Source organism: Natrix helvetica (genome assembly GCF_964273705.1).
Source record: "Natrix helvetica genome assembly, chromosome: 1".
NCBI classification, from domain to species: Eukaryota; Metazoa; Chordata; class Lepidosauria; order Squamata; family Natricidae; genus Natrix; species Natrix helvetica.
Window position 1 is genome coordinate 203,202,459 of NC_138548.1, and position 21,169 is coordinate 203,223,627.

The window sequence follows — 21,169 nt, forward strand, 5'->3', positions numbered from 1 at the left end:
TCTTTGGTGCATATGCGCTCAGTGTATATAAAAAGACAAGGTACGTTCATCAAACCATCAGTCACATCATCCAATCAAGGTGCCGTCCGGTCACCTGGTAACATCGATCCTCCTCCTCTCTGGCCGGGTGTTAGAATGTCCTTGGTTCCCAGGGAAAAAATGTTTTAGTTTAGCTGTAAAACCCCAGCTATCTCTAATCTCCCCCCCGCCCCCCACCATCCTCAGCTCCAGTGTGGCAACACTGAAGCCTGAAAATGGCTGCGGTCAGGTCAGCTACAGGGTTGACAAATACCTAGGTTGAGGAAGGCTGGACTACAATATTCCTGGTGTTATTGGCACAGCCTAGAGCAGCGATGGCGAACCTTTTTTTGCTCGTGTGCCATAAGTGGGGGGAGCGCAGGGGGTTACTGTTTGGGCGTGCCGCACCCATAATGCAATGTGCGACCCCTCCAAGTGCGCATGCGTGCACTACAGGCACTCCACCCCATTTTTGCATGCTTTTTTTGCCCTCCCCAGGCTCCAGAGGCTTTATAGGAGCCTGGGGAGGGCAACAACAGCCTCTCCCACCCACCCCGGAAACCCTCCAGAGGCTTGAGGGACCTTCAGGACGCTTCCCTGAAGCCTCTGGAGCAGTCAAAATGAACCTCTGAGCAAACCGGAAGTGACTTCCGGTTTGCTCGGAGGGTTGTTTTGAGTGTTCCGAAGGCTTGAGGGACCTTCAGGACGCTACCTGAAGCCTCCGGAGCAGTCAAAACGACCCTCCGAGCAAACCGGAAGTCCATTCCTGAACTTCCGGTTTGCGCCTGGCGTGCCCTGACAAATGGCTCCGCGTGCCACCTATGGCACGCGTGCTATAGGTTCGCCATCACTGGCCTAGAGAATCGGCACCTGGACTGTAGGATTATGTTGAACTCCACAACATCCAACCAACTGTAGGCAGAGGTGATAAGACTCCACTGGGTTTGAAATAAGTATCGCAGATGGAGAAGAGACTATACGTAGTCCTTGGGTTCCAACAGCAATTAGGATCAAAAGTACCAGTACCAAAGAGTGTATTATAAAGTGTGATGTCACATGACCACATCACTTAGGGAAGGCAATGGCAGGCAGTCCTGTTGTCCTTATGCCAGACGCTCATGTGACTGTGACGTCTGACTTTTTGTCGGTACCCCTATTGATTTTGTTTGTGGAAAGCCGGCAGGAAATATCGGGAATTGCAGTCATGTGACTGCGGCTGGCTACAACAATGTGAGCCAGGTGCCAAGCATCCAGATGTAGTCTCATGACCGCTGGGACATTGCAATGGCTGGAATGCTGAGGGCCCATCACCAGGACTCTTTGTCCAGCACTGCCACAAATTTAAACAGTTCCTGAAGAAGAGGTCATAACCTGAGAGCCACGTCCTTGTTCATGGGATCTGAGCTCTGAGAAATGGATCTAATACAACAGAAGTGGCCCTGTATTGAATGGCGAGATGCCTGAATCAGAAAAGTTAAGCACAAAGAAATAATAATCACTTCCTCCATGTAATGTATGCCCAATATACATGCAGGGAGGCAGACGGAAAAGTGGGAGGCATACCTACGAATGATGATGTAAAGAAAAGGTGGTAAGAGGAGAACCATGATGGTGCAGTGGTTAGAATGCAGTATTGCAGTCTACTTCTGCCGGCTGCCAGCAGTTTGACAATTCAAGTCTCACCAGGCTCAAGGTTGACTCAGCCTTCCATCCTTCTGAGGTCGGTAAAATGAGGACCCAGATTGTTGGGGGGCAATTTGCTGACTCTGTAAACTACTTAGGGCTGTAAAGCACTGTGAAGCGGTATGCAAGTTTAAGTGCTATTGCTATTGCTTTAACTCATTGTCTCTTTTCCCCAGTTACCTTCATGCTAAGAACATAATCCACCGGGACCTCAAATCTAATAGTATCCTTCTCTTGCATCTGTTCAGCCGTGGGTGGGAATCCTTTTTTTAAGGAAACCTGAATGAATTAGTTACCTAAGAGCCACAGCATGTCAGAATAGAAAAAAAAAGAGGGTTTGTACTTGGAGCTCCTAAACTGTAAGTATTTCCAAGATACTGCATGAGATAAAAGTGAGACTTTGGGAAAATGAGGTCAGGGATAGATAAATGGTGCTGCTTGTTGGACAAGTGATTAACTACTCAGGCCAAGATACCTGTGAAGTTCCTTCACCTGCGGCTGCCAGATATCTTCCTGCACGAAGGCTTGACAGTGAAGATTGGTGATTTTGGCCTTGCCACAGTGAAGACACGTTGGAGTGGCTCACAGCAAGTGGAACAACCCAGCGGTTCCATTCTCTGGATGGTGTGTATGTTGGGAGGTAAAGCTTTGAAACAGGCCAGGGTTGGGAGAGAGAGGAGAAGAGATAGGTAGCAGAAAACAGACAGTGTTCTTTCTCTAGAAAGTAGAAAGGTTTGGCTTACCCCATCTGCAAATCTTTAATGCCTTCCCACTGGACCCCCTCAGGCATCAGAAGTGATTCGAATGCAGGACCCCAATCCTTACAGCTTCCAGTCAGATGTCTACTCCTATGGAGTCGTCCTCTATGAGCTGCTCTCCGGGACTCTTCCGTATAGTCATATCAACAATCGGGACCAGGTAAGGAAGGAAGGAAGGGAATACTGGGTTCACCCACCTCCTGTGTCCTAAATCCTTTTCAAATGGTCCTCGCTGGCTATTTAATGGAGCCAATAGAAGGGGCTCAAGGGATTCTGAAGGTAGCCAAGGTCTTTGCTGGGTCTCCTCATCTTCTGCCTGTGGTCTGATCTCCCTCTGAAGTATTCTTCAAGGAGAGATCCTATCTCCCTGATGGTGAACCTATGGCATGCATGCCAGAGGTGGCACGCAGAGCCCTCTCTGTGGGCACCCGCACCATCACCAGCTGGTCTTCGCGGGCACCGGAGCATCGGAAAATGGCCAAAACGGTCGTTTTTCAGGCCATTTTCAGGCTCTTTTTCACCCTGAAAATGGCCCGAAAAAATGGCCTGAAATATGGCCTAAAAACGGCCCCAAAACAGACAGGCTCGTGCCGGCCAACTGGTCTTCAGGCGCTCTGGCGCACGCATTCACACACGTTCCGGTTTGGACACTCTGTGCTGAAAAGGTTCACCATCAATACCCTATCTCGGTGATGGTGAACCTTTTTTGGCTCGCGTACCTGGGGGGGAACGCAGGGGGGTCGTGTGCGGGTGTGCCGCACCCATAATGCAATACGCGACCCCCCCAGTGCGCATGCGTGCATTACAGGCGCGACCCCCCCATTGTTTGCATGCTTTTTTTTGCCTTCCCCAGGCTCCAGAGGCTTTATAGGAGCCTGGGGAGGGCGAAAACAGCCTCCCCCGCCCCCACGGAAGCCCTCCGGAGGCTTGAGGGACCTTCAGGATGCTTCCCTGAAGCCTCTGGAACAGTCAAAATGACCCTCCGAGCAAACCGGAAGTCCGTTTTTGAATTTCTAGCTTGCCCGTAGGGCTGGTTTTTTGCGCTCTAGAGGCTTCAGGGAAGCTCATGAAACCTCCGAAGGGCCTCCATGGGCGGGGGGGGGGGGGGGCTCTTTTTGCCTTCCGCAGGCACCTATAAAGGCTCTGGAGCCTGGGGAGGGTGAAAAATGGCTTTAAAAAAGGGTGAACTCAGCTAGCCATTGCGCACATGCGGGCTGGCCAGCTGACAGGGCAGTGTCTCCCGTGCCCTGACAAATGGCTCCGCGTGCCACCTGTGGCATGCATGCCATAGGTTCGCCATCACTGCCCTATCGTATTCAGATACAGAGTTCCATGCGCCTTTGGCATTTAGCTATGCTGGCCACAGAGACATCTTCGGACAACGCTGGCTCTTTTTATTAGAAAGTTCATGTTCAAAATTGGGAATTATCCAGCCCAAAACCAGAAACATACCTGGAAAATTTCTCCATTGTCTTTCTTTGGGCCATGGTGTGGAATGCTGCCAACTCCTCCATTCAACTTTTCCTTTCTACCGGTCATGTGATCTGGAGCTATTGGGGAGGGGGGGGCCTTGGAAATAATGTCAGAAACTCTGCACAGTTTTCCTACATCGTTTTTAAATAACACTGCATCTCTCTTGTTCTTCTAGATCATATTCATGGTTGGTCGGGGATATCTGTCGCCTGACCTTAGCAAGGTGCCAAGCAATTGCCCCAAAGCCATGCGCAGGCTAATGAGTGATTGCCTTAAATTCAGTCGTGAAGAAAGACCCCTCTTCCCTCAGGTGAGAGCTTAAGGGATTGTGATGTAAAATCCATCAATCAGGGTGACGTTTTAGCTGATGGCCAAATTTATATCTCTGAGAAACTAATCGGCCAAATATCTTGGCAGAAAGTATCTCCAGCAATCTAGCATGCAGAGGTACAGAGCATGTGTACATGGATTTGCCTGTTCCTCTTTTGAAGATCTTCTGCCAATCTAGCAGTTCGAGAGCGCGTAAAAATGCAAGTAGAAAAATAGGCACCACCTTTGGTGGGAAGGTAACAGCGTTCCGTGCGCCTTCGGCGTTTAGTCATGCCAGCCACATGACCACGGAGACGTCTAGCCATGCTGGCCACATGATGTCGGAGACGACAATGCTGGCTCTTTGGCTTTGAAATGGAGATGAGCACCGCCTCCTAGAGTCAGGAACGACTAGCACAAAGGGGATCCTTTACCTTTTAAAGATGAGAGGTAACTTTTGTCATGAAAGCCAATAGAAAAACCTTTGAAAGATAAAGACACTAATCATACCAGTTATATTCATCAATATATTATTATTATTTGATTTTCAATTGCTGGGAAATGCAAGCCAAAAATACTATTATTGCTCTTACCTGCTGCTTTGGTGGACAAGAGATACTGGCTGGATTAGGATGAGCCTTCAGGCTGTTGCTGTACAGCTTTCCATGCACTCTTGTCCATCAAGTTAATTATGCGTTCTATGAAGAAATGCTTTACAGATAGTCCTCAACTTACAACAGTTCGTTTAGTGACTGCTTGAAGTTACAACGGCACTGAAAAAAGTGACTTATGACCATTTTTCACACTTATGACCATTTCAGCACCCCCATGGTTACATGATTTACATTCGAATGCTTGACAGCTGACTCGCATTTATGACGGTTGCAGTGTCCCACAGTCATGTGATTCTCTTTTGCGATCTTCTGACAAGCCAAGTCAGTGGGGAAGCCCGATTCACTTAGCAACGGTGTTTCTAATTTTAACAACTGCAATGATTCCCTTAACAAATGTGGGAAGAAAAGTCATAAAATGGGGCAAAGCTCATTTAACAAATTTCTCCCTTAGCAACATAAATTTTGGGGTCAATTGTGGCTGGAAGTGGAGGACTACGTGTATTGCATGTGTCCTAAAGTTGCTGATTAAATATCATAGTGTTATGAAAGAGAAAGATTCATTTTCCTCTTTTGACCATCTCATCTCCATGTTGTTAGTTGCGAAGTCGTGTCCGACCTATTGCGACCTCATGGACAACGTTCCTCCAGGCCTTCCTGTCCTCTACCATCCTCTGGAGTCAATTTAAGCTCATGCCTACTGCTTCAGTGACTCCATCCAGCCACCTCGTTCTCTGCCGTCCCCTTCTTCTTTTGCCCTCAATCTTTCCCAGCATTAGGCTCTTCTCCAGTGAGTCCTTCCTTCTCATTAGGTGGCCAAAGTATTTGAGTTTCATCTTCAGGATGAAGATGAAACTCATCTCCATATATAACTATATAAACTGCTACCATACCTGACTTCACCTTCATGTTTTCCTCCTAGGACATTTGATTCTGAGGAAGGCCAATGCAATTGCAGTGTGTCTCTGTGTTCTTTTTAACATATAACTTCTTTCTAAAAAATGAACCAAAACTCCAAGGTCAGAGAACAGTTAAGAGACATAAATCACTCTTCATATCATCATCACCACCTTTTTTATGACCCCATAACCCCTTGCAGTGTGGAGTCTGGGCAACTGAATGGAGCAGAGTGTTGACTGGCTGGATGTCCTTCCTGTCACCAATGCGGAATTTTATTCAGCAGATAAATTCTCATTGTGCCCAGAGAGAAATAGCTGCCTCTACCTAAGATCAAACTCACAGCCTCCTTGATTGTGAGGTGAGAGCTCCACCTCTAGGCCACCGCACCACTCAAATCTTCATATAACAAATCTTCATCTAACGTACATCATCATTCTGCTTCATGGAGATATAAAAAGGGGGAAAAAATGAGAACAGCAAAGTGCAGATTTACACATTTTCTCTCTTCATCTGTGTCACGTGAAGAGAGACAAAACTTCTTTCTGAGTTTCTATGGACTTCGAGTTCTTATATTTTGTGCCTATTCAACAGCAAAGCCAAAAGGATGGGATTGTGCTTTTCTGAAAAAAAGATGAAACAGACTCTGTAGCTGCTCTGGCAGCTTTAGTACTATTGTTACTGGGTCACTTTTAGAGCTAGGCCAGCTGTACTTACGATAGCATTTTGAACCTCCCTCGGCTAAGATAGCATGTTGTGAGATGCTTGTTCTGAGTGAAACCCTCTGTCTTCTCTTTCAGATTCTGGCCTCCATTGAGTCGCTTCAGCACTCCTTGCCCAAGATAGAGCGCAGCGCCTCTGAACCTGCATTGCACCGTGTGGCCCACAACTGACCACTTTAGCTCTGTGGCTCTGCAGCTGATGTGAATTCAGAGCGTGAGGCTGCCGCGGGCTATGCAGTCCTTGAGGCCAGTAGCTGCTGTGCTCAGCCTTTCCGTAAACTTGGGAACCTGGTGTAGTTGGGGCACCTGGCATTACATTGTGTCTTTTCTACACCTATGGGCAGAGGAAGTCCCACCGAGGAGTCTTGTGTGGCCTGGTTTTTATTCTATTCTTAGCCCTATGGCTTCAAGGACTTCCCAAACAGCAGCTGCCATGTTGTACAGAGCCCACCGTGAGGTGATTGAGGCTCCATCTTCTCCAGGAGCACTTTTTTAATGGGCTCAACCTGTTTCAGGAACTCTTGTTTGTTTGTTTTGAAAGTCAGAAGAAAAGTGTAAAAAAGAAACACGATGATTAAAAAAGCAATAACAATGAAAGTAACTACCATGTGGAGTTTGTAATCATTCCTTATAAGAAGTGGAGAATCATCAAGCAATAATATCACAGAATATTAAAGCCTGTCTGATTTAGGGACTTCTTTTGTGTGTTCAGTCCTGTCAAATTACAGATTTAAGACTGTGTCAACAACAAAATCTTGCTAACCGGTTATTTTGTTTCAAGAGCTTCTGGAGAGTAAAAATTTGCTTTAGGGAGATGTTGCTAGAATTCTACCGTAATTTGTAGGCTTTTGGTACCTTCAAAACAATTAGTGTTTGTGACTTGCCCCCTATTCCAAATAACAAGACCTTTCATCTATGTGCACATAAATGAAATAACGTGTTTAGTGAATGTAGAAATCACTGTGTTGCCTCATGAAAACAAAATATCTGATGCCATTTGGTGATACTTCCAAGATCAGACACTGCTAAATAAAGTCAGTTCTCATACACCCACTATATAATCAGTTTAGGAGCTACTATGGTAACAAGAAAATAGGACAAGAAATGAAAACATCTGAACAATGTGGGTGTTGAGAGTTTTGCTCAGACCTGCAGAATCTAGCAGCATTAAAAGGAAATAAAAAGGAGATAAACCAGACGAAGCTATATTTAATAGTGAAACACCAAAAAGTACAACGCCAACAGGGAAAGAAAATGGTAGTGATTATAACTGTGTGTGTGCACACGCACACACACAGTGATTTTAAAAATTGACCAAAAAAAAATGAACAGAAAAAGAGATGTAATAAACATAAAAAGAAATATAAAAATTAATTAGATCCTTAAGCTTTTCATTCAATCTAGACCATGTAAAAATATTTTCTTTCATATTTTCATTTTTGGAACACAGAATATTATCACAAACACACAAAAGTCTCATTTATTGGATCCTTCCTTAAAATCAAGATGGTAAGCTTCTTTTTTATAATATAGTATAATACTACCTTGTATAATATCTTATTGTCGTGCCCCAGGCTCAATAAAACCAAAGCACTTCATGAGATGACAAGCTCCACATTTTAAGAATACAGTCAAAGAACCCATTCTTTCCAAAGTTGTTCTGCCATGCATAATAATTTGAAATCAAAACACTATAGCCATAAGTGAGAAAGACCACATTCTCTGAGTTCAAGGTCCATGAAATTTCTTATGCACCAGAATAAAAAAATTGATTGTCTCTTTTAAAATTTTCTTTCAGGGGCTCCAATAAAACAACAACAATACTTTCAGTGAAGTTAATAGCATGTTTTGATCATGAGTATATTTGACATTTCTTAACACTTGGATCCATCGACTTTCCAAAATTGGATATTCCGATTCCTCATTCTGCAATTCAGATACATAACTAATACTTCCATTTATTTTTTTATAAAAATGAATTGTTGGTTCAAGCACTGCATTTCTTAAGGCTCCTAACGTTGTAGGACTCAGGAGGCTGCTCAAGCATCTGTGCCATACTATTTAATTCATATGTTTCAGCATCATGTGATACCAAGCAAATATTGTAAATAGTCCACCCAGAATTTCTCCAAGCATTTAAACATTTGAAATTAACTGATTTTGACCTCAAGAGTTCGAGTAGTAAAGCATCTTCCCTGTTATTTTCAATTCTGATTATTTCACAACTTCAATTTCTTGTGTGATTTGGAATTAAAGTGTAACTGCTTATCTGTGAATAAACAAATAGCTTTGGCAGCCAAGTTCCTTATATCCTGAAGTTTGCAAAAGTCTTGGACAGGTATTTCGCCCCACCCACTCACACCCACCCTCACACACACACCCTCACTAAAAGAAATCCACTACTGAAGAGAAGAACTGATGCTAGAAACACAAATGGCTTCTAGGGATCTGCAGCTTCATAGACGTGGAGGATAAAAGGCAAAAAGGTTCAGGAAGTCTGAAACCTTGGGGTGTCATGGCTACCAATGACCAAGAAACTTGCTTCTGTACAGCCTTTCCAAAACAAAAATGGCAGACATGACACCTCAGGATTACCTGAGATTACCTGAGTCTCAAGAGGAAATTCTAGAGCTACAGTTCACATAAAAAAATCAAACGACTAGATAAGGAATGAATTGATTTTTATGGTCTGCTTAACATAACATTAACATAAGATACACTGTGTCCAAATCTGTCTTCCAGAAATCTAATCTCAGCAAACCAAACGGGGACATATTATGATGCCAGTTCTTTGAGAAATCAAGTGTGGCTAGTTTGGCATAGTTGTTCATGGCAACTATGAACATCAAGGCAAGAGAACATTTGGGGGAAGGAGTGAGGAGAAGCTTTAAATATCATCAGGGTACACACTGGGAAACAAAGTTTGCCTCTGGGGAAGAAGCCAGGAGTAGCAGAGAATAAGGTGAGGAAACAACAGCCACTTTCTTTTGTAACAAACTCTCTAAGAAAGCCAATATGATGAGGTGGGTAAGGCACCAGATTAGAAATTTAAGAGTTCTAGTGAAACATAAAAACTAGCTGGGGACCACAAGTCATTCACTCACTTTCAGCCCCAGGAAGAAGTCAATAGCAAAACATTTCTGGAAAAGGTTATCAAAAAAATATATGGAATTGAAAATGGAGACACCAGCAAGGATGATTGATTTGAAGCAGAGGTGGGTTCCTACTGGTTTGGACTGGTTCGGCTGAACCGGTAGTGGTTTGCCAGCCTGTGTCGCCGGAACCAGCAGCGACCCAGGCCTGCCACACTTACGAACCGGTTCCCTGGTTGGCACGGCATCTCCCCCCCCCCATTTTTAAATGTTCTGCGCAGGAGTAGACCTATTTATGGGCAACTGCGCATGCAGAAAATTGCACACACACTGAACCGGCAATAATGCCAGCAGCAACCCACCCCTGATTTGACGCTTATAAAAATAAAACACCACACAATAATTCTTATCTTAACATCTTCCTTCTTGCCTCAGTCCCGTCGCCCTTTAGAAAGTGATTGTCTTTCCTGGGCTGGCATAAAAAACCTCTCATTTTGTTGACTGTTGATGCATCTTAGAGCCTAACTGGTCACTCTTTTCTTCTCTACAACTCAGTATCTTGGCCCTGCTAAGTCTTTGTTTCATGAAGAGTGACTCACACAATAACAACGCTTTAAATCTTCACCCACAGGGTGAAGCCCCCATGATTATTTAAATAATACTTTTCTGATTTTGGTGTCTGCCTTGTCTTCCCACCCCACAAAACATCCCACTGATCTTGGGAAGTAGAGGAGAAAGGTAAGGGAAGAAGAGAGGGATAGGAGAGAGGGTAAGTGGGGTGGGGGGGGAGGATGAGGGAAATGAGGAGTGGTATGGGCAGGGAGGAGGAGAGAGGAAGGGGAAGTTGAGAAGAGAAGGACAGAGGGAAGAAAGGAGATAGAGAAGAGGAGAGAGGGAAAAGAAAGTGATGGATAAAGTACAAATATGGTGTATGGAGAGCAGAAGAGTCAATAATTGGTTTTTGGGAGTTGTTGGTAAGATGAATTGACGTAAACATCTAATAATACAATATGATGTTGGTTATGTAATATTATACATGTGATGATGTGTTATGAAAATGAAAAAAATAAAAAAAATTAAGAAATAAAAAAAAACATCCCACTGATCTCCTTGCTGGGAGGAGTCAATTCTAGAACATTTTGAAGTAGGAGTCACAATTTGCCTTTACTCCACCTTGGATGCTCTCTCTCTTAATACACTTCCAGAAAGCCTGCAAGGGAAAGAAAGCATACTCCTCTGCCCTAAGCAAGTGGCTTCATAAAGAGCAAGAAATGGATTCTACAGAATCACATGGATTTTTCTTAGCCAGCTTCCTGGTCCTCGTGTTCTTGGGAGATCTCACGGATGCCTGCCGCTGTGAGCTACTATCTCTCCAGAAAGCATGTTGCAAAGCTAAGTTTGGTGAGTTTTGGAAATGAATGTTTTTCTCCCTTCCATCTCTTACTACTCCCCACTTCCTTGCTTTGTAGGTTTGGCTGTCAGCATTAATCCTTCCAATTGCAGCAAAATCATTCCTATGGCATGAATGTGGAACATGCACAATGCCTAATTATGGGCGTGCATAAGCACACCAGTGTGCCTAACTTCCCTGTCCTACTGTCCCCATTTATTTGTACCCATTTCCTTTGTTCTTATTCATGTTTATTCTTATTCCTGTTATCTTGTACATGAGTGACAAACTAAATAAATAAAAATAAATAAATAAATATTACTTATATCAGAAGCTTTTGTTGAATAAGTCAGTCAGTCAGTCAGTCAGTCAGTCTGTCTGTCTGTCTGTCTGTCTGTCTGTCTCTGTCTCTCTCTCCAGTGATGAGGGCCAGATTTATGAGTGTCAAGCGGGATCCTGAATCTTCGTCATATTTACCCCAAAATATCTATACTATTCAGCCCATCGCGGTAAGCCTCTCCTCCTCCTGAAACATTATTTTATAATTCTCCTGACCTGCTCTTGTCCTTATCATATATTGAATTATCTTTCTTTCTGAAGGTGTACAAGGGTCCAAAGAAACTAAGAAATGCACAGTTTCTCTACAGCTTAGTCTCAAGTGATTACTGTGGATATGTACACAAAGGCCCTCTCAAAGGAGAAGAATATGTATTTTCAGGTAGAGAATACTACTAATAATTAATACGTATAAATTAAAGAGGATGGCACATTGCAAAACATTTGTTTCAGCATCATTTTTACTAATCTGCCCTATAGTACTACTTGGTCAACTTCCATCCCATTTTTGGAGGGATAAGCCAGTTTCTGTGAGGTACTGTATTGTCAGTTCCCTTAGAGATATAAAGCTCGCTTTGAAAGATTATAGATTTGCTGAGAAAAGCAGAAAGTTGGCTTATATGGAATTGACACATTCCCTACTTAAAATGTGGGCCAAATACCAAAGGATGGGGTTCGGATTCAGATTAGGGTTAAAGTTGTGAATGAATCCTTACAGTGGGGATACTTATTGACACGATATTTTTGTATCTTTTCTATTTCAAAAGGGTCAATTTCTGATGATCGTTTTAAAATCTCAATGTGCAGCTTTGCAGAACCATGGGATAAAGTAAGTGATGAAGAGAAAGTGAAGCTCAACAGTTGTCGTTGATAAGGATTTCAGTACCATCTGTGCACAATTGTAAAATTCATGGCCTTTGCTGTCAATATATAACTGCTTAGAGAATGGCAAATAAACCAGATGTACCTGAATGCCTGTTAGAAGAAAGCAAATGTTCAAAACAAGATGAGCATCAAAAAAATCTAATAAATGAAATGAAAAGAAATGTGATTTAAGAGTGTCCTTTATTTTTCAGATGTGTATGTTCTCCATGTCATTCCATCTTGCTATGTACAAAAGGAAAAAACCATCTACAATAAATATCATTAATAAGTCGTGGTAAATAAAGAAGCACTGTACAATTTACTATCTTAAAAACAGTTTTCTGAAAAACAGCAATTCTTTGATAATTCTGCAACAATTCACAAGTTGATTTAAGAGCAAGGTGATATTTTAGAATGGAAAAGCTCAGTTTTACCACTTTCTGAAAGGAAGAGGTAGGAGAAACATCTTCTCTCCAAGGGGATTGGGGTTTCCCTAAAATTGGTGCTGTGATGGAAAGACATAATCTCCTAATCTCCCTTCAGTCCCATTTATTTCATAGAAATCTGGGATTACTCTGATTATGATCTATGTATTGGAGATGTCAATTTGGGTTGGAGAAGATGTTAATGAAGATACTGTAGTGCCAGCCACTTGGGGCTCTAGTAGACAAAACCAGCCCTTGGATTTCCACTCAGAAAATTAATCCAAATGTTTTATCACTATTGTCTCCCAGAAAGGAAGGCTTCAGATGGTTTGGCCCTCCAATGGACCAGATGTCGGGAGTGCCTCTGAGTAGGGGGCATATCACAGCCTCCTTCCATGTTGCAGGTTTTGCTCCCACCCACACTGAGTCATTCACCATTTTCTGGATTCAACATGTCTCAGCAGCAGAAATAAACAGAAAAGGACAACTGTTTGTTGCTGACTACTCTTTGCCCAGATCTGGTGGTCCTAATTTAGAAAAACTCTGGTCTCTAGAGATTTTCAATTGGGGTATAGGAGACTCTGGGACCACAACCCATTGTCAGTTTTAAATATCATGCAGAATTAAATCATTGTCCAAGGCAAAGTTATCCTTAAAACTCCAATTTAATAAGACAGACATGTTGGCATTATGCTGTGAAATTTCAACTCTAATGTACATCCTGTGGGTTCACCCAGTTGAAAGTTCATTATCTATCCCCACACCCCCTAATTCATCACATGGTCCAATCTTCCACGCTGGCATGTACACCCCTCTGCTTCCGGTCAGGTGTTGAGGTACGGAGACAAAAGACGACCTTGAGCTTCTAAGAAGAACCATAGCAATACATTCCACAATCCTACTCCTTTCTATTCCCCCCTCCCAACTACTACACTAATGAAACAGCATAAGAAATTAATAAAAAGTGTGGCAGGCCAAAGATCCTAAAAGGAACATAACTACAGGCCTGACACCCATTTCCAAATTCTCCCAATCTCTTCTCATTGTATCCCATTCCTATTAGAAATATTTACATCGCTGGCAGCCAAGAAGGGGAGCTCTCATCTTCTGTATCTAATGGAAACATGGCAACACCTGAAGAAGGTCTACAAAGTGATCCAAGGTACAATGAATATTCAGCAGGGCAACTCACTGCAAACATTCAATAAACAGATTGAGCAGTCTTGGGCTTTCTTTCTTTTTTAAAAGAATTTTATTGGTTTTTGAACATTTATAGGGAAAGGTAAAAAGGGTACAACGAAAATTTTGGCAGCTCCCATGCTAGTGGTAGAAATCCCCCCAAATCTCACAATTTTTACAATGTTAAAAACAAGGTATAAAAGATAAGTATAAACAGAATCTTGTTTTACATTATATCAACCATATGTTCAATCATCGCTTTCTTTTCACTTTCTAGTACATCAACAATTATCATAGTATTTCAAATACATTTATTTTTGTGACCTGAGCCTTTTCGATATTGCTTCCTCCTCCCTGTCCCCAGATGGAGCCACAACCCCCACTTCCTTCATATCTTGCATATTACTACCTTTTTCACCACCTCCCCTATTTTCGTCCTCTAGAAGAGAACTATATTTTTTAATGAAGGCTTCTGCCTCCCCCACTGTATTAATTCTAATTCTGTTTCCCTCCCAAAAAATCAACATTCCCTCTGGCAATAACCATCTGAACTAAACTCCTTTATTGTATAATTTCTTTGATAAGGAGGAATACTTCCTCCTATTTTCCATTATTTTTTTCGGAATTTGCTTAAGAATGGCAATTTCTTTATCTTTATATTTTAATGGTCCCTCCCTTTGGGCCCCTAGCACCTCATCCCTCGTAGTCCTCCTAAGAAACTCAACATGTACCTCCCTTGGAACATTGTGTGTTCTAGCATATGCTGAATTAATCCTGTAAACCAGATCCATATCCCACCACAACTGTTCTTTATTTCTCTTAATATATTCTGCTAAAATTGTACTCATAATATCCTTAAGATCTTCATTTTCTGTCTCTGGTAGGTTCTGGAATCTGAGAAAAAAGGACATTCTTTCAAGTTCTATTTTTGCCATAAAATTTTCCAATTCTAAATTTCCCTTCCGGACTGCCTTAACCTCCTCCCCCAATCCAGCTGCCCCCTCCTCCGAAACCCCAATTCTTTGTTTATTTTCTGTTAAATGTTGTTGTACAGCTCTGAGTTTATCTTTAAGACCTGTCACCTCTTTTTTCAACTCATTTTGACCCCTCATAATTTCCTGAAACATTTGGTTAACCGATAGTTCTTTTGAGCTCTCTCCAGTCCCTTCTTGTTGTAACAATGAAGTAATCTTCGTCTGCTGCATGCTTGGACTGGAGGTGGCAGAGGCAGGAGCTGAGAATGACTTGCCCATTGGAGGTTTTTTGGGCCCCATTTATCTGCGTTCAGAGGTGATAAGTCTTTTACAAAGAGAATGGTGTCAGTGGAGCGTGCAGCTGTGTCGGTCGCAGGCGGCAGGCAAATCCAAAAGTAAAAAGTTAGTTCTCCTTCACAGTTCCAAGGCATGAAGGTACACCAGAAAGAGGAAAAGTCAAATAGTCAGAATTAATCAGGAAGACCATGTAACGGGAGAGGTCCAGAGTGCCTTCAGAGGGGGTATTAAGACAATTACCAGAGACTTTTTTTTCCAAAGGTAGTTTCAAAAGGCAGGCTTCATTTATAAGTACAAAAACAAAGACGGAGGGGTGCCATCTTGGCTCCTCCTTTTGCAGGGAGAAGAACAAGGAGTTCCATAAAAAAAATTTCCTTTTAAGAAAACAGCTCAGCAAGCACCTCTTGCAGCTGTGATATCAATCATTCTCAGATAGTTAGTACAAGTGGCAAGTCAGTCTTTATTCTCTCTCCATTCCTATAGAGAGAGAGAGAGTTCAAATGCCGCTTTGTCCGAGGGGGGGGGGTAAAGAGAAAGAAACACCCCCCTCTAATCGTCCAGTTTCAAATGGATTGAACAAAAACTTACAATAGTCTGGTGCTTATCTGTTAGCGATGATTAAGGAGATTGGGGTGGATCTCTCCCCACTGGCATTTCAGCCACTTTTCTTTCACTTAACTCTTTCCTCCCAGAGCCCATTTGGTAAAAGTGCAGACAGCCCGCAGCTGCCTCATGCCCCCCTTCCCATCCCCGGCTCCTGGGGCGAGGCTGGAAACACCCCCGCCGGCTGCCGCCGAGTCTGGGGGATTCTAGCAAGCTGCCCTGCGGCAGAAGACCCCTCCAGACCCCCCTGTGCTCCTGAACGGAGCCCACCAGGGAGACGAGCAGCGGACAACACGTCCGTCACCTACAGGAACCGGAAGTGATCTCTCCAGTCTTGGGCTTTCTGAAGGATATATGGAACCTGAACACCTGGTCTGCTAAGGTGAGAGAACTGGATACAAGGATAGGTAGCAATAGGATTCTTCTGCTCATATGTAATGTCGTAATCAGAAAGAATCTCACTTGCAATCACATGACTGCTGGGACATTGCAGTGGCTGGGATGCTGGGATGCAATTGACACTCCAAAACTAGGTATTATAATTCTTCATTCCACAATTCAAATTAATAACTAATACTTCCATTTTGCTTTTCATTTCTTTTGTAAATAAAAATTTAATTCTTGGTTCAAGCATTGCATTTGTTAAGGCTCCTAACATTCAAGGAGGCTATTAGAAGTTCTGGGCCTTACTGTTCAATGCATATTTTTTCAACTGCATATATAGCCAAGCAAAGGTTGTAGATAATATTAAACACAGAATCTCACAAAGTGTTAAAACCTCTGAAATCAACTGATTTTGATATCTTACTTAGCCCAAGATTTTTAGCAAGACATCTTTTATTTTCAAATCTGGTTATTCCACAACTTCTATTTCTCATATGATTTGGGATGAAAGTGCAATTGCTCACCTATTTATAAGCAAATAGGTTTAGTAGGGAAGATCACTATAGCCTGAAGTTTGCAAAAGTCTTAGTTACTTTTTTTGAATGAAGGAGAATACATGTGTCCCATGATAATGTTTCATGATCCAATCTGGGTCAGTCACCAGGACCAGAGGTTCAGATCTTTTGAACTTAGGGAACTTCTCTCCAACACTTATTTTTCCCCCATCCCTCATTGGACCGTGAAGAGTCTAGAAACACAAATGGCTTGTTTTTATGGTCAGTGTTGACATTACATTAAGGTAAGACATGCTGGGTCCAAACCTCTCTTACCAAATCTAATCTATTCCGCAAACCAAATGGGGGCATATTATGCTGCCAGTTCTATGAGAAATCGAGTGCGGCTAGTTTGAATGAGAAGTATAAACATCAACACAAGATCTTGCTGGGGGAAGGAATGAGGAGAAGCTTTAAATATCAGCACAATATGCCAGGGAACAAAATTTGCCTCCGAAGAAGAACCCAGGAGTAACGGAGAATAAGGTGAGGAAAAAAGAGCCAAGGGAATTTTCTTGCGTGGCAAGAGAATTAAATACAGCACTGCACTACAAAGAAGTATCTTGATGTGAGACTTGGTAGGATACCTTCTTTTAAACAACATTGCCTGAATACTAAGGCTAAAGTTAGCACATTATCAGGAAACTGACAAATTATACACAGTATATGGCACTCAGCCACCCACTCTGCGGACATCAGTTTTGGCCCTTTGTATTTCAGCAGCAGAAGTGTGGATCTTTGCCCATTACACCAATTTGGCTCTCCTACAGAGTGCATACACACAGAGAGAGCACGTTGATATTGCTATCAATGAAGCACTGTGCACCGTGACAAGATGCCTTAAACTCACATCAATTGAGAAAGTATATCCTTGTGTTGGTGTTGCTCCACCTAAGATTAGGAGAGCAGTAGTGTTCTGACCCCCTCCTCTTGTATACCAAGACACTCCGACACAAAGTCTCTTCCAGATGTTTATTGACATACAGGTTCCACCTTGGCAGCAATCCAGCCTGCCAAGGTCAAGATAGCACTCTGGGCAGCAATCCAGCTACAGCGACACCCCTTGGCAGCAATCCAGCTACCAAGCTCCAGATAATCACCTTAGCAGCACTCCTGCCTGCCAAGGTCCAGGGAACAGATTGGCAGCAATCCAGGTAAACCCTTTGGCAGCAATCCAGCCTGCCAAAGTACGACACAGATCTGAGCTTCTCCAACTCCAATGATCAGTTGATTCCTGCAAAGGGTGTGTCCACAAGCAGTCCCTTTATAGTCTGGAGAGGAGTCTAATTATCAGCAGCTGAGAGCCATTACCTCCTGCAATTGCTCAATTGCTCCTTACGCCGGGTAGCATGTCGGTAACGAGCATCTAATAGCTCACTGCTGATGTCTGACTCACTGTCCTGTGACTCCTCCCCACTACTCCAAGGCATGACATCAGGAGCCCCCTTCCTTTGGCTTTCACTGCTGCTCCATGCCTCAGGCGCTCCCTGGTGGCCAACCAGCCTCTCTGCGCCCTGCTCAGCGTCGGAACCCTGTCCAGGGTCCCCCACCTCCTCTTGAGCCGACTCAGAGGGACCCTCGCTGTTGGAGTCTGGTGGCAACTCCAACGGCTCCTGCTGGGCCACAACAAGTAGTAGCAGGTGTCTTGAAGCGGAAATCAAGTTGCACATCTCCCCGAGCGACCGAGGTGTGTGCGCAGCACCAAGAAGCGGCCAGGAAGGGAGAGGGGGAAACTCATTGGAATCATCTGCGTTGAACACTTCCATTAAATCTTTATATTCCCTGGGAATGCCCTGTGTTGGCCACAGCTGTTTCTTTGTTTGGATTTCCTCCCAGTTCCTTCCTTCGGCCATCTGCTCCGGTCTCTCCCCATTGGAACCTAAGGGTTTCCTGCTGCCAGTTTACTCTGGGGTTCTGTTTCCTTAGCCAGGGGAGTCCCAAGATTAGTGGCCATTCCATTCCTGGTGCCACAATGAAAATGAGTCCTCATTATGAGACCCCATTGTTATTTCCTGGGGTTTCTGTGGCAAAAATGGCCAGTTCCCCCACTACGACTAATCCATCTACCTGGCAGAACACAATGGAGTTTTTAGCTTTTGCAAGCATATGCCCAATTTTCCCATCAGGGTTGGGCTAATCAAACACCTGGTACACCCTAAGTCCAAGAAGGCTGAGATTTTCACTCTTTCATCCCCCTGGGTACAAATAGTCTTAGGGACAGGGTGAGTGACTCAATTGGTTCGCTTACTAAGTGGGTCGTTTTCAGGGTTGCTCTCAGACATGCCTGATTCTTCCCCAGTTGATGCCAGAGTTCCTTCCCCCAATTTTGCAAGGGGGAGAAATTCCGCAGCCTCTCCACTTCTCAGTGCGGTGTCTTTTTTCTCAGGGGGTTGTTTTTGCGGGCTTTCCTCTGGACAGGCATTTTGTCTTTCGAGCGGGAGTGTCAGACCTGGAAGCCACCTTTTACCTTTGGATTTCAGGCCTGCCACACCCTGACAGGGAGTTTTTGAATGACACTCAGCTGCATGGTGCCCCCCTTTCCCACATTTGAAGCAGGCAGATGATCTCGGTGCCAGGGGAGTTTGCGGCTTGAATGGCTCTCGCTTTCTCTGGGGTGGGGATCTCTTCCAGACTCTTCCTCCTTGGTATTGGTTTCTGGACATGTTAATCTTCACTTCTTCGGCCAGGATGTACCAGTCATGCAGGCGGTCTGGGGCCCCTCGAGCCAGACAGGCATGGTAGCGGTCATTATTCAGGCCATCTTTGACCCAGCTCACTAGGATGTCTTCCAGGCTGCCCACTCTGCAGGTGAAGTCTCAGAACCCTTCATTGTATTCAGCTACCAGCTGGCACTCCTGTTTCACAGTTCAGATGTGAGTTTTGCGGTTTGCGAATGGGTCTTCAAATCAATGGTGGAGAGCCATCATGAATCAGTCAAAGATCCGCAGTTCAGGGGCATCTGCATTGTGGAGGGTCACCATCCAATGGGCAGCTGCCCCCTCCAGGGCCAAGGTGATGACTTGGACCTGAATGCTCTGGGTCTGGAAATCCCTCCTGTACTCCTGCATGTACATGAGGACATGTGCCAGGAAAATCCCCAGTTGCTGCAGGTTGTCATTGTACTTCATCCCAGGAGGAGTTTTCGTCTCCAGTTGTGGTGCTCTGGGCTGGCCAGGAATGATTGCAAGGCTGATGTTGCATGGTTTCACCTGGATGGCTGCTTCCCCCCCCCCCCCTGTCTGCTTGGCTTGCTGCTGCTAGATCCAGAGCAGCAATCCCGGCTTCATTGACTGCTGCTGCTGCCTCACATCCTTTCTGCTATCGATCTAATTCCCCCATGGTTCTGAGGTTTTCAAGATCCTCCATCATGAACTGCATAACATTTCTCTTGAGGCAGTCATCTCTGCCCAGTTCTTCGATTGGCTCTTCCTGGTTGGACATGGCTTCAGGCTTGCATTTCCAGCCCAGTTGTCAACTGCCCCAGGTGAGGGTGACTCCTTGGTTCCTCTTTCCAAGTTATCTTTCTTCCCCACTCCGATCGACCATCTGGGCTTCATGGGGGCCTCCAAGTCGCCTTCCAGGTCTTCGATGGGGCAGAAGAAGCTGGCTTCTGGCTGGGTGGTGATGAAAGTTTCACCTCAGCATTTCCCCTCTCCTTCTTCTCCACTTTGCTCCAATTCCTCATTAACCAAATTCAAATAATTAATACTGCCATTTTACTTTTTACTTTTTTGTAAAAACGAATTTTTGGTTCAAGCACTACATTTCTTAAGGCTCCTAACATTCAAGGAGGCTGTTAGAAGTTCTGGGCCATACTGTTCAATGCAAATTTTACAACTGTATATAGCCAAGCAAAGATTGTAGATAATATTGAACACAGAATCTCAGAAAGCATTAAATCATTTGAAATCAACTGATTTTGATCTCTTACTTAGTCCAAGATTTCTATCAAAGCACCTTATCTCTTATTTTCAATTCTGGTTATTCCACAACTTCCATTTCTCATATGATTTGGGATTACAGTGTAATTGCTCATCTACTTATAAACAAATATAGGCTTAGCAGACATGATCACTATATCCTGAAGTCTGCAAAAGTCTTGGAGAGTTATTTTTTCAAACAAAGGCGAATATATGTGTCCCAGGATTAATATTTCAGGATACAGTCAGGATTAGTCACCAGGACCAGTGGTTTAGTCTTTGGAGCTTTCGCACTTAGGGACTTCTCTCCAGCATTTGTTTTTTCCTCATCCCCCATTAGACCACGAAGAGAAAAACCGATGCCAGAAACAAAAATGGCTGATTTTTATGGTCAGTATTTACATTAAGGTACGACATGCTGTGTCCAAACCTGTTTTCCAGAAATCTAATCTATTCAGCAAACCAAATGGGAACATATTATGCTGCCAGTTCTTTGAGAAATCGAGTGTGCTAGTTTGAATGACATATAAATATTAACGCAAGAGAAATTTGGGGGAAGGAGTGAGGGGAAGCTTTAAATACCAGGAGAATACGCTGGGAAACAAAGTTTGCCTCTAGAGAAGAACCCAGGATTAACAGAATAAGGTGAGGAAAAAAGAGCCAATTTCTTTTGAAGTCAA

General features: G+C 43.7%; 2 protein-coding genes across 10 annotated transcripts in view; both read left to right on the top strand.

Annotated features, from left to right (window-relative positions):
- ARAF (A-Raf proto-oncogene, serine/threonine kinase) overlaps positions 1–7,072 on the top strand; it is a 27,277-nt gene extending 20,205 nt beyond the window's left edge. For all 8 annotated transcript variants that reach the window (XM_081944848.1, XM_081944849.1, XM_081944851.1 and 5 more), the window contains 5 exons: positions 1,878–1,924; positions 2,207–2,325; positions 2,488–2,619; positions 4,108–4,242; positions 6,550–7,072. In XM_081944848.1, coding sequence (XP_081800974.1) covers positions 1,878–1,924; positions 2,207–2,325; positions 2,488–2,619; positions 4,108–4,242; positions 6,550–6,642 — 526 coding nt within the window. In that variant the 3' untranslated portion in view covers positions 6,643–7,072. The remainder of the gene's footprint in view (positions 1–1,877; positions 1,925–2,206; positions 2,326–2,487; positions 2,620–4,107; positions 4,243–6,549) is intronic.
- A 132-nt stretch (positions 7,073–7,204) lies between these two features.
- LOC309387969 (metalloproteinase inhibitor 1-like) lies at positions 7,205–12,318 on the top strand. 2 transcript variants are annotated; one of them, XM_081944914.1, is made up of 5 exons: positions 7,205–9,433; positions 10,769–10,964; positions 11,374–11,462; positions 11,554–11,671; positions 12,057–12,318. In XM_081944914.1, exons 2-5 carry the CDS (start codon positions 10,835–10,837, stop codon positions 12,158–12,160), a joined length of 441 nt encoding a protein of 146 aa, XP_081801040.1. In that variant the 5' UTR covers positions 7,205–9,433; positions 10,769–10,834; the 3' UTR covers positions 12,161–12,318. The 2 variants fall into 2 exon arrangements, with proteins under 2 accessions (XP_081801040.1, XP_081801039.1); XM_081944913.1 differs by lacking the exon at positions 7,205–9,433 and having other exon boundaries at positions 10,734–10,964.
- The last annotated feature ends 8,851 nt before the right edge of the window (positions 12,319–21,169 follow it).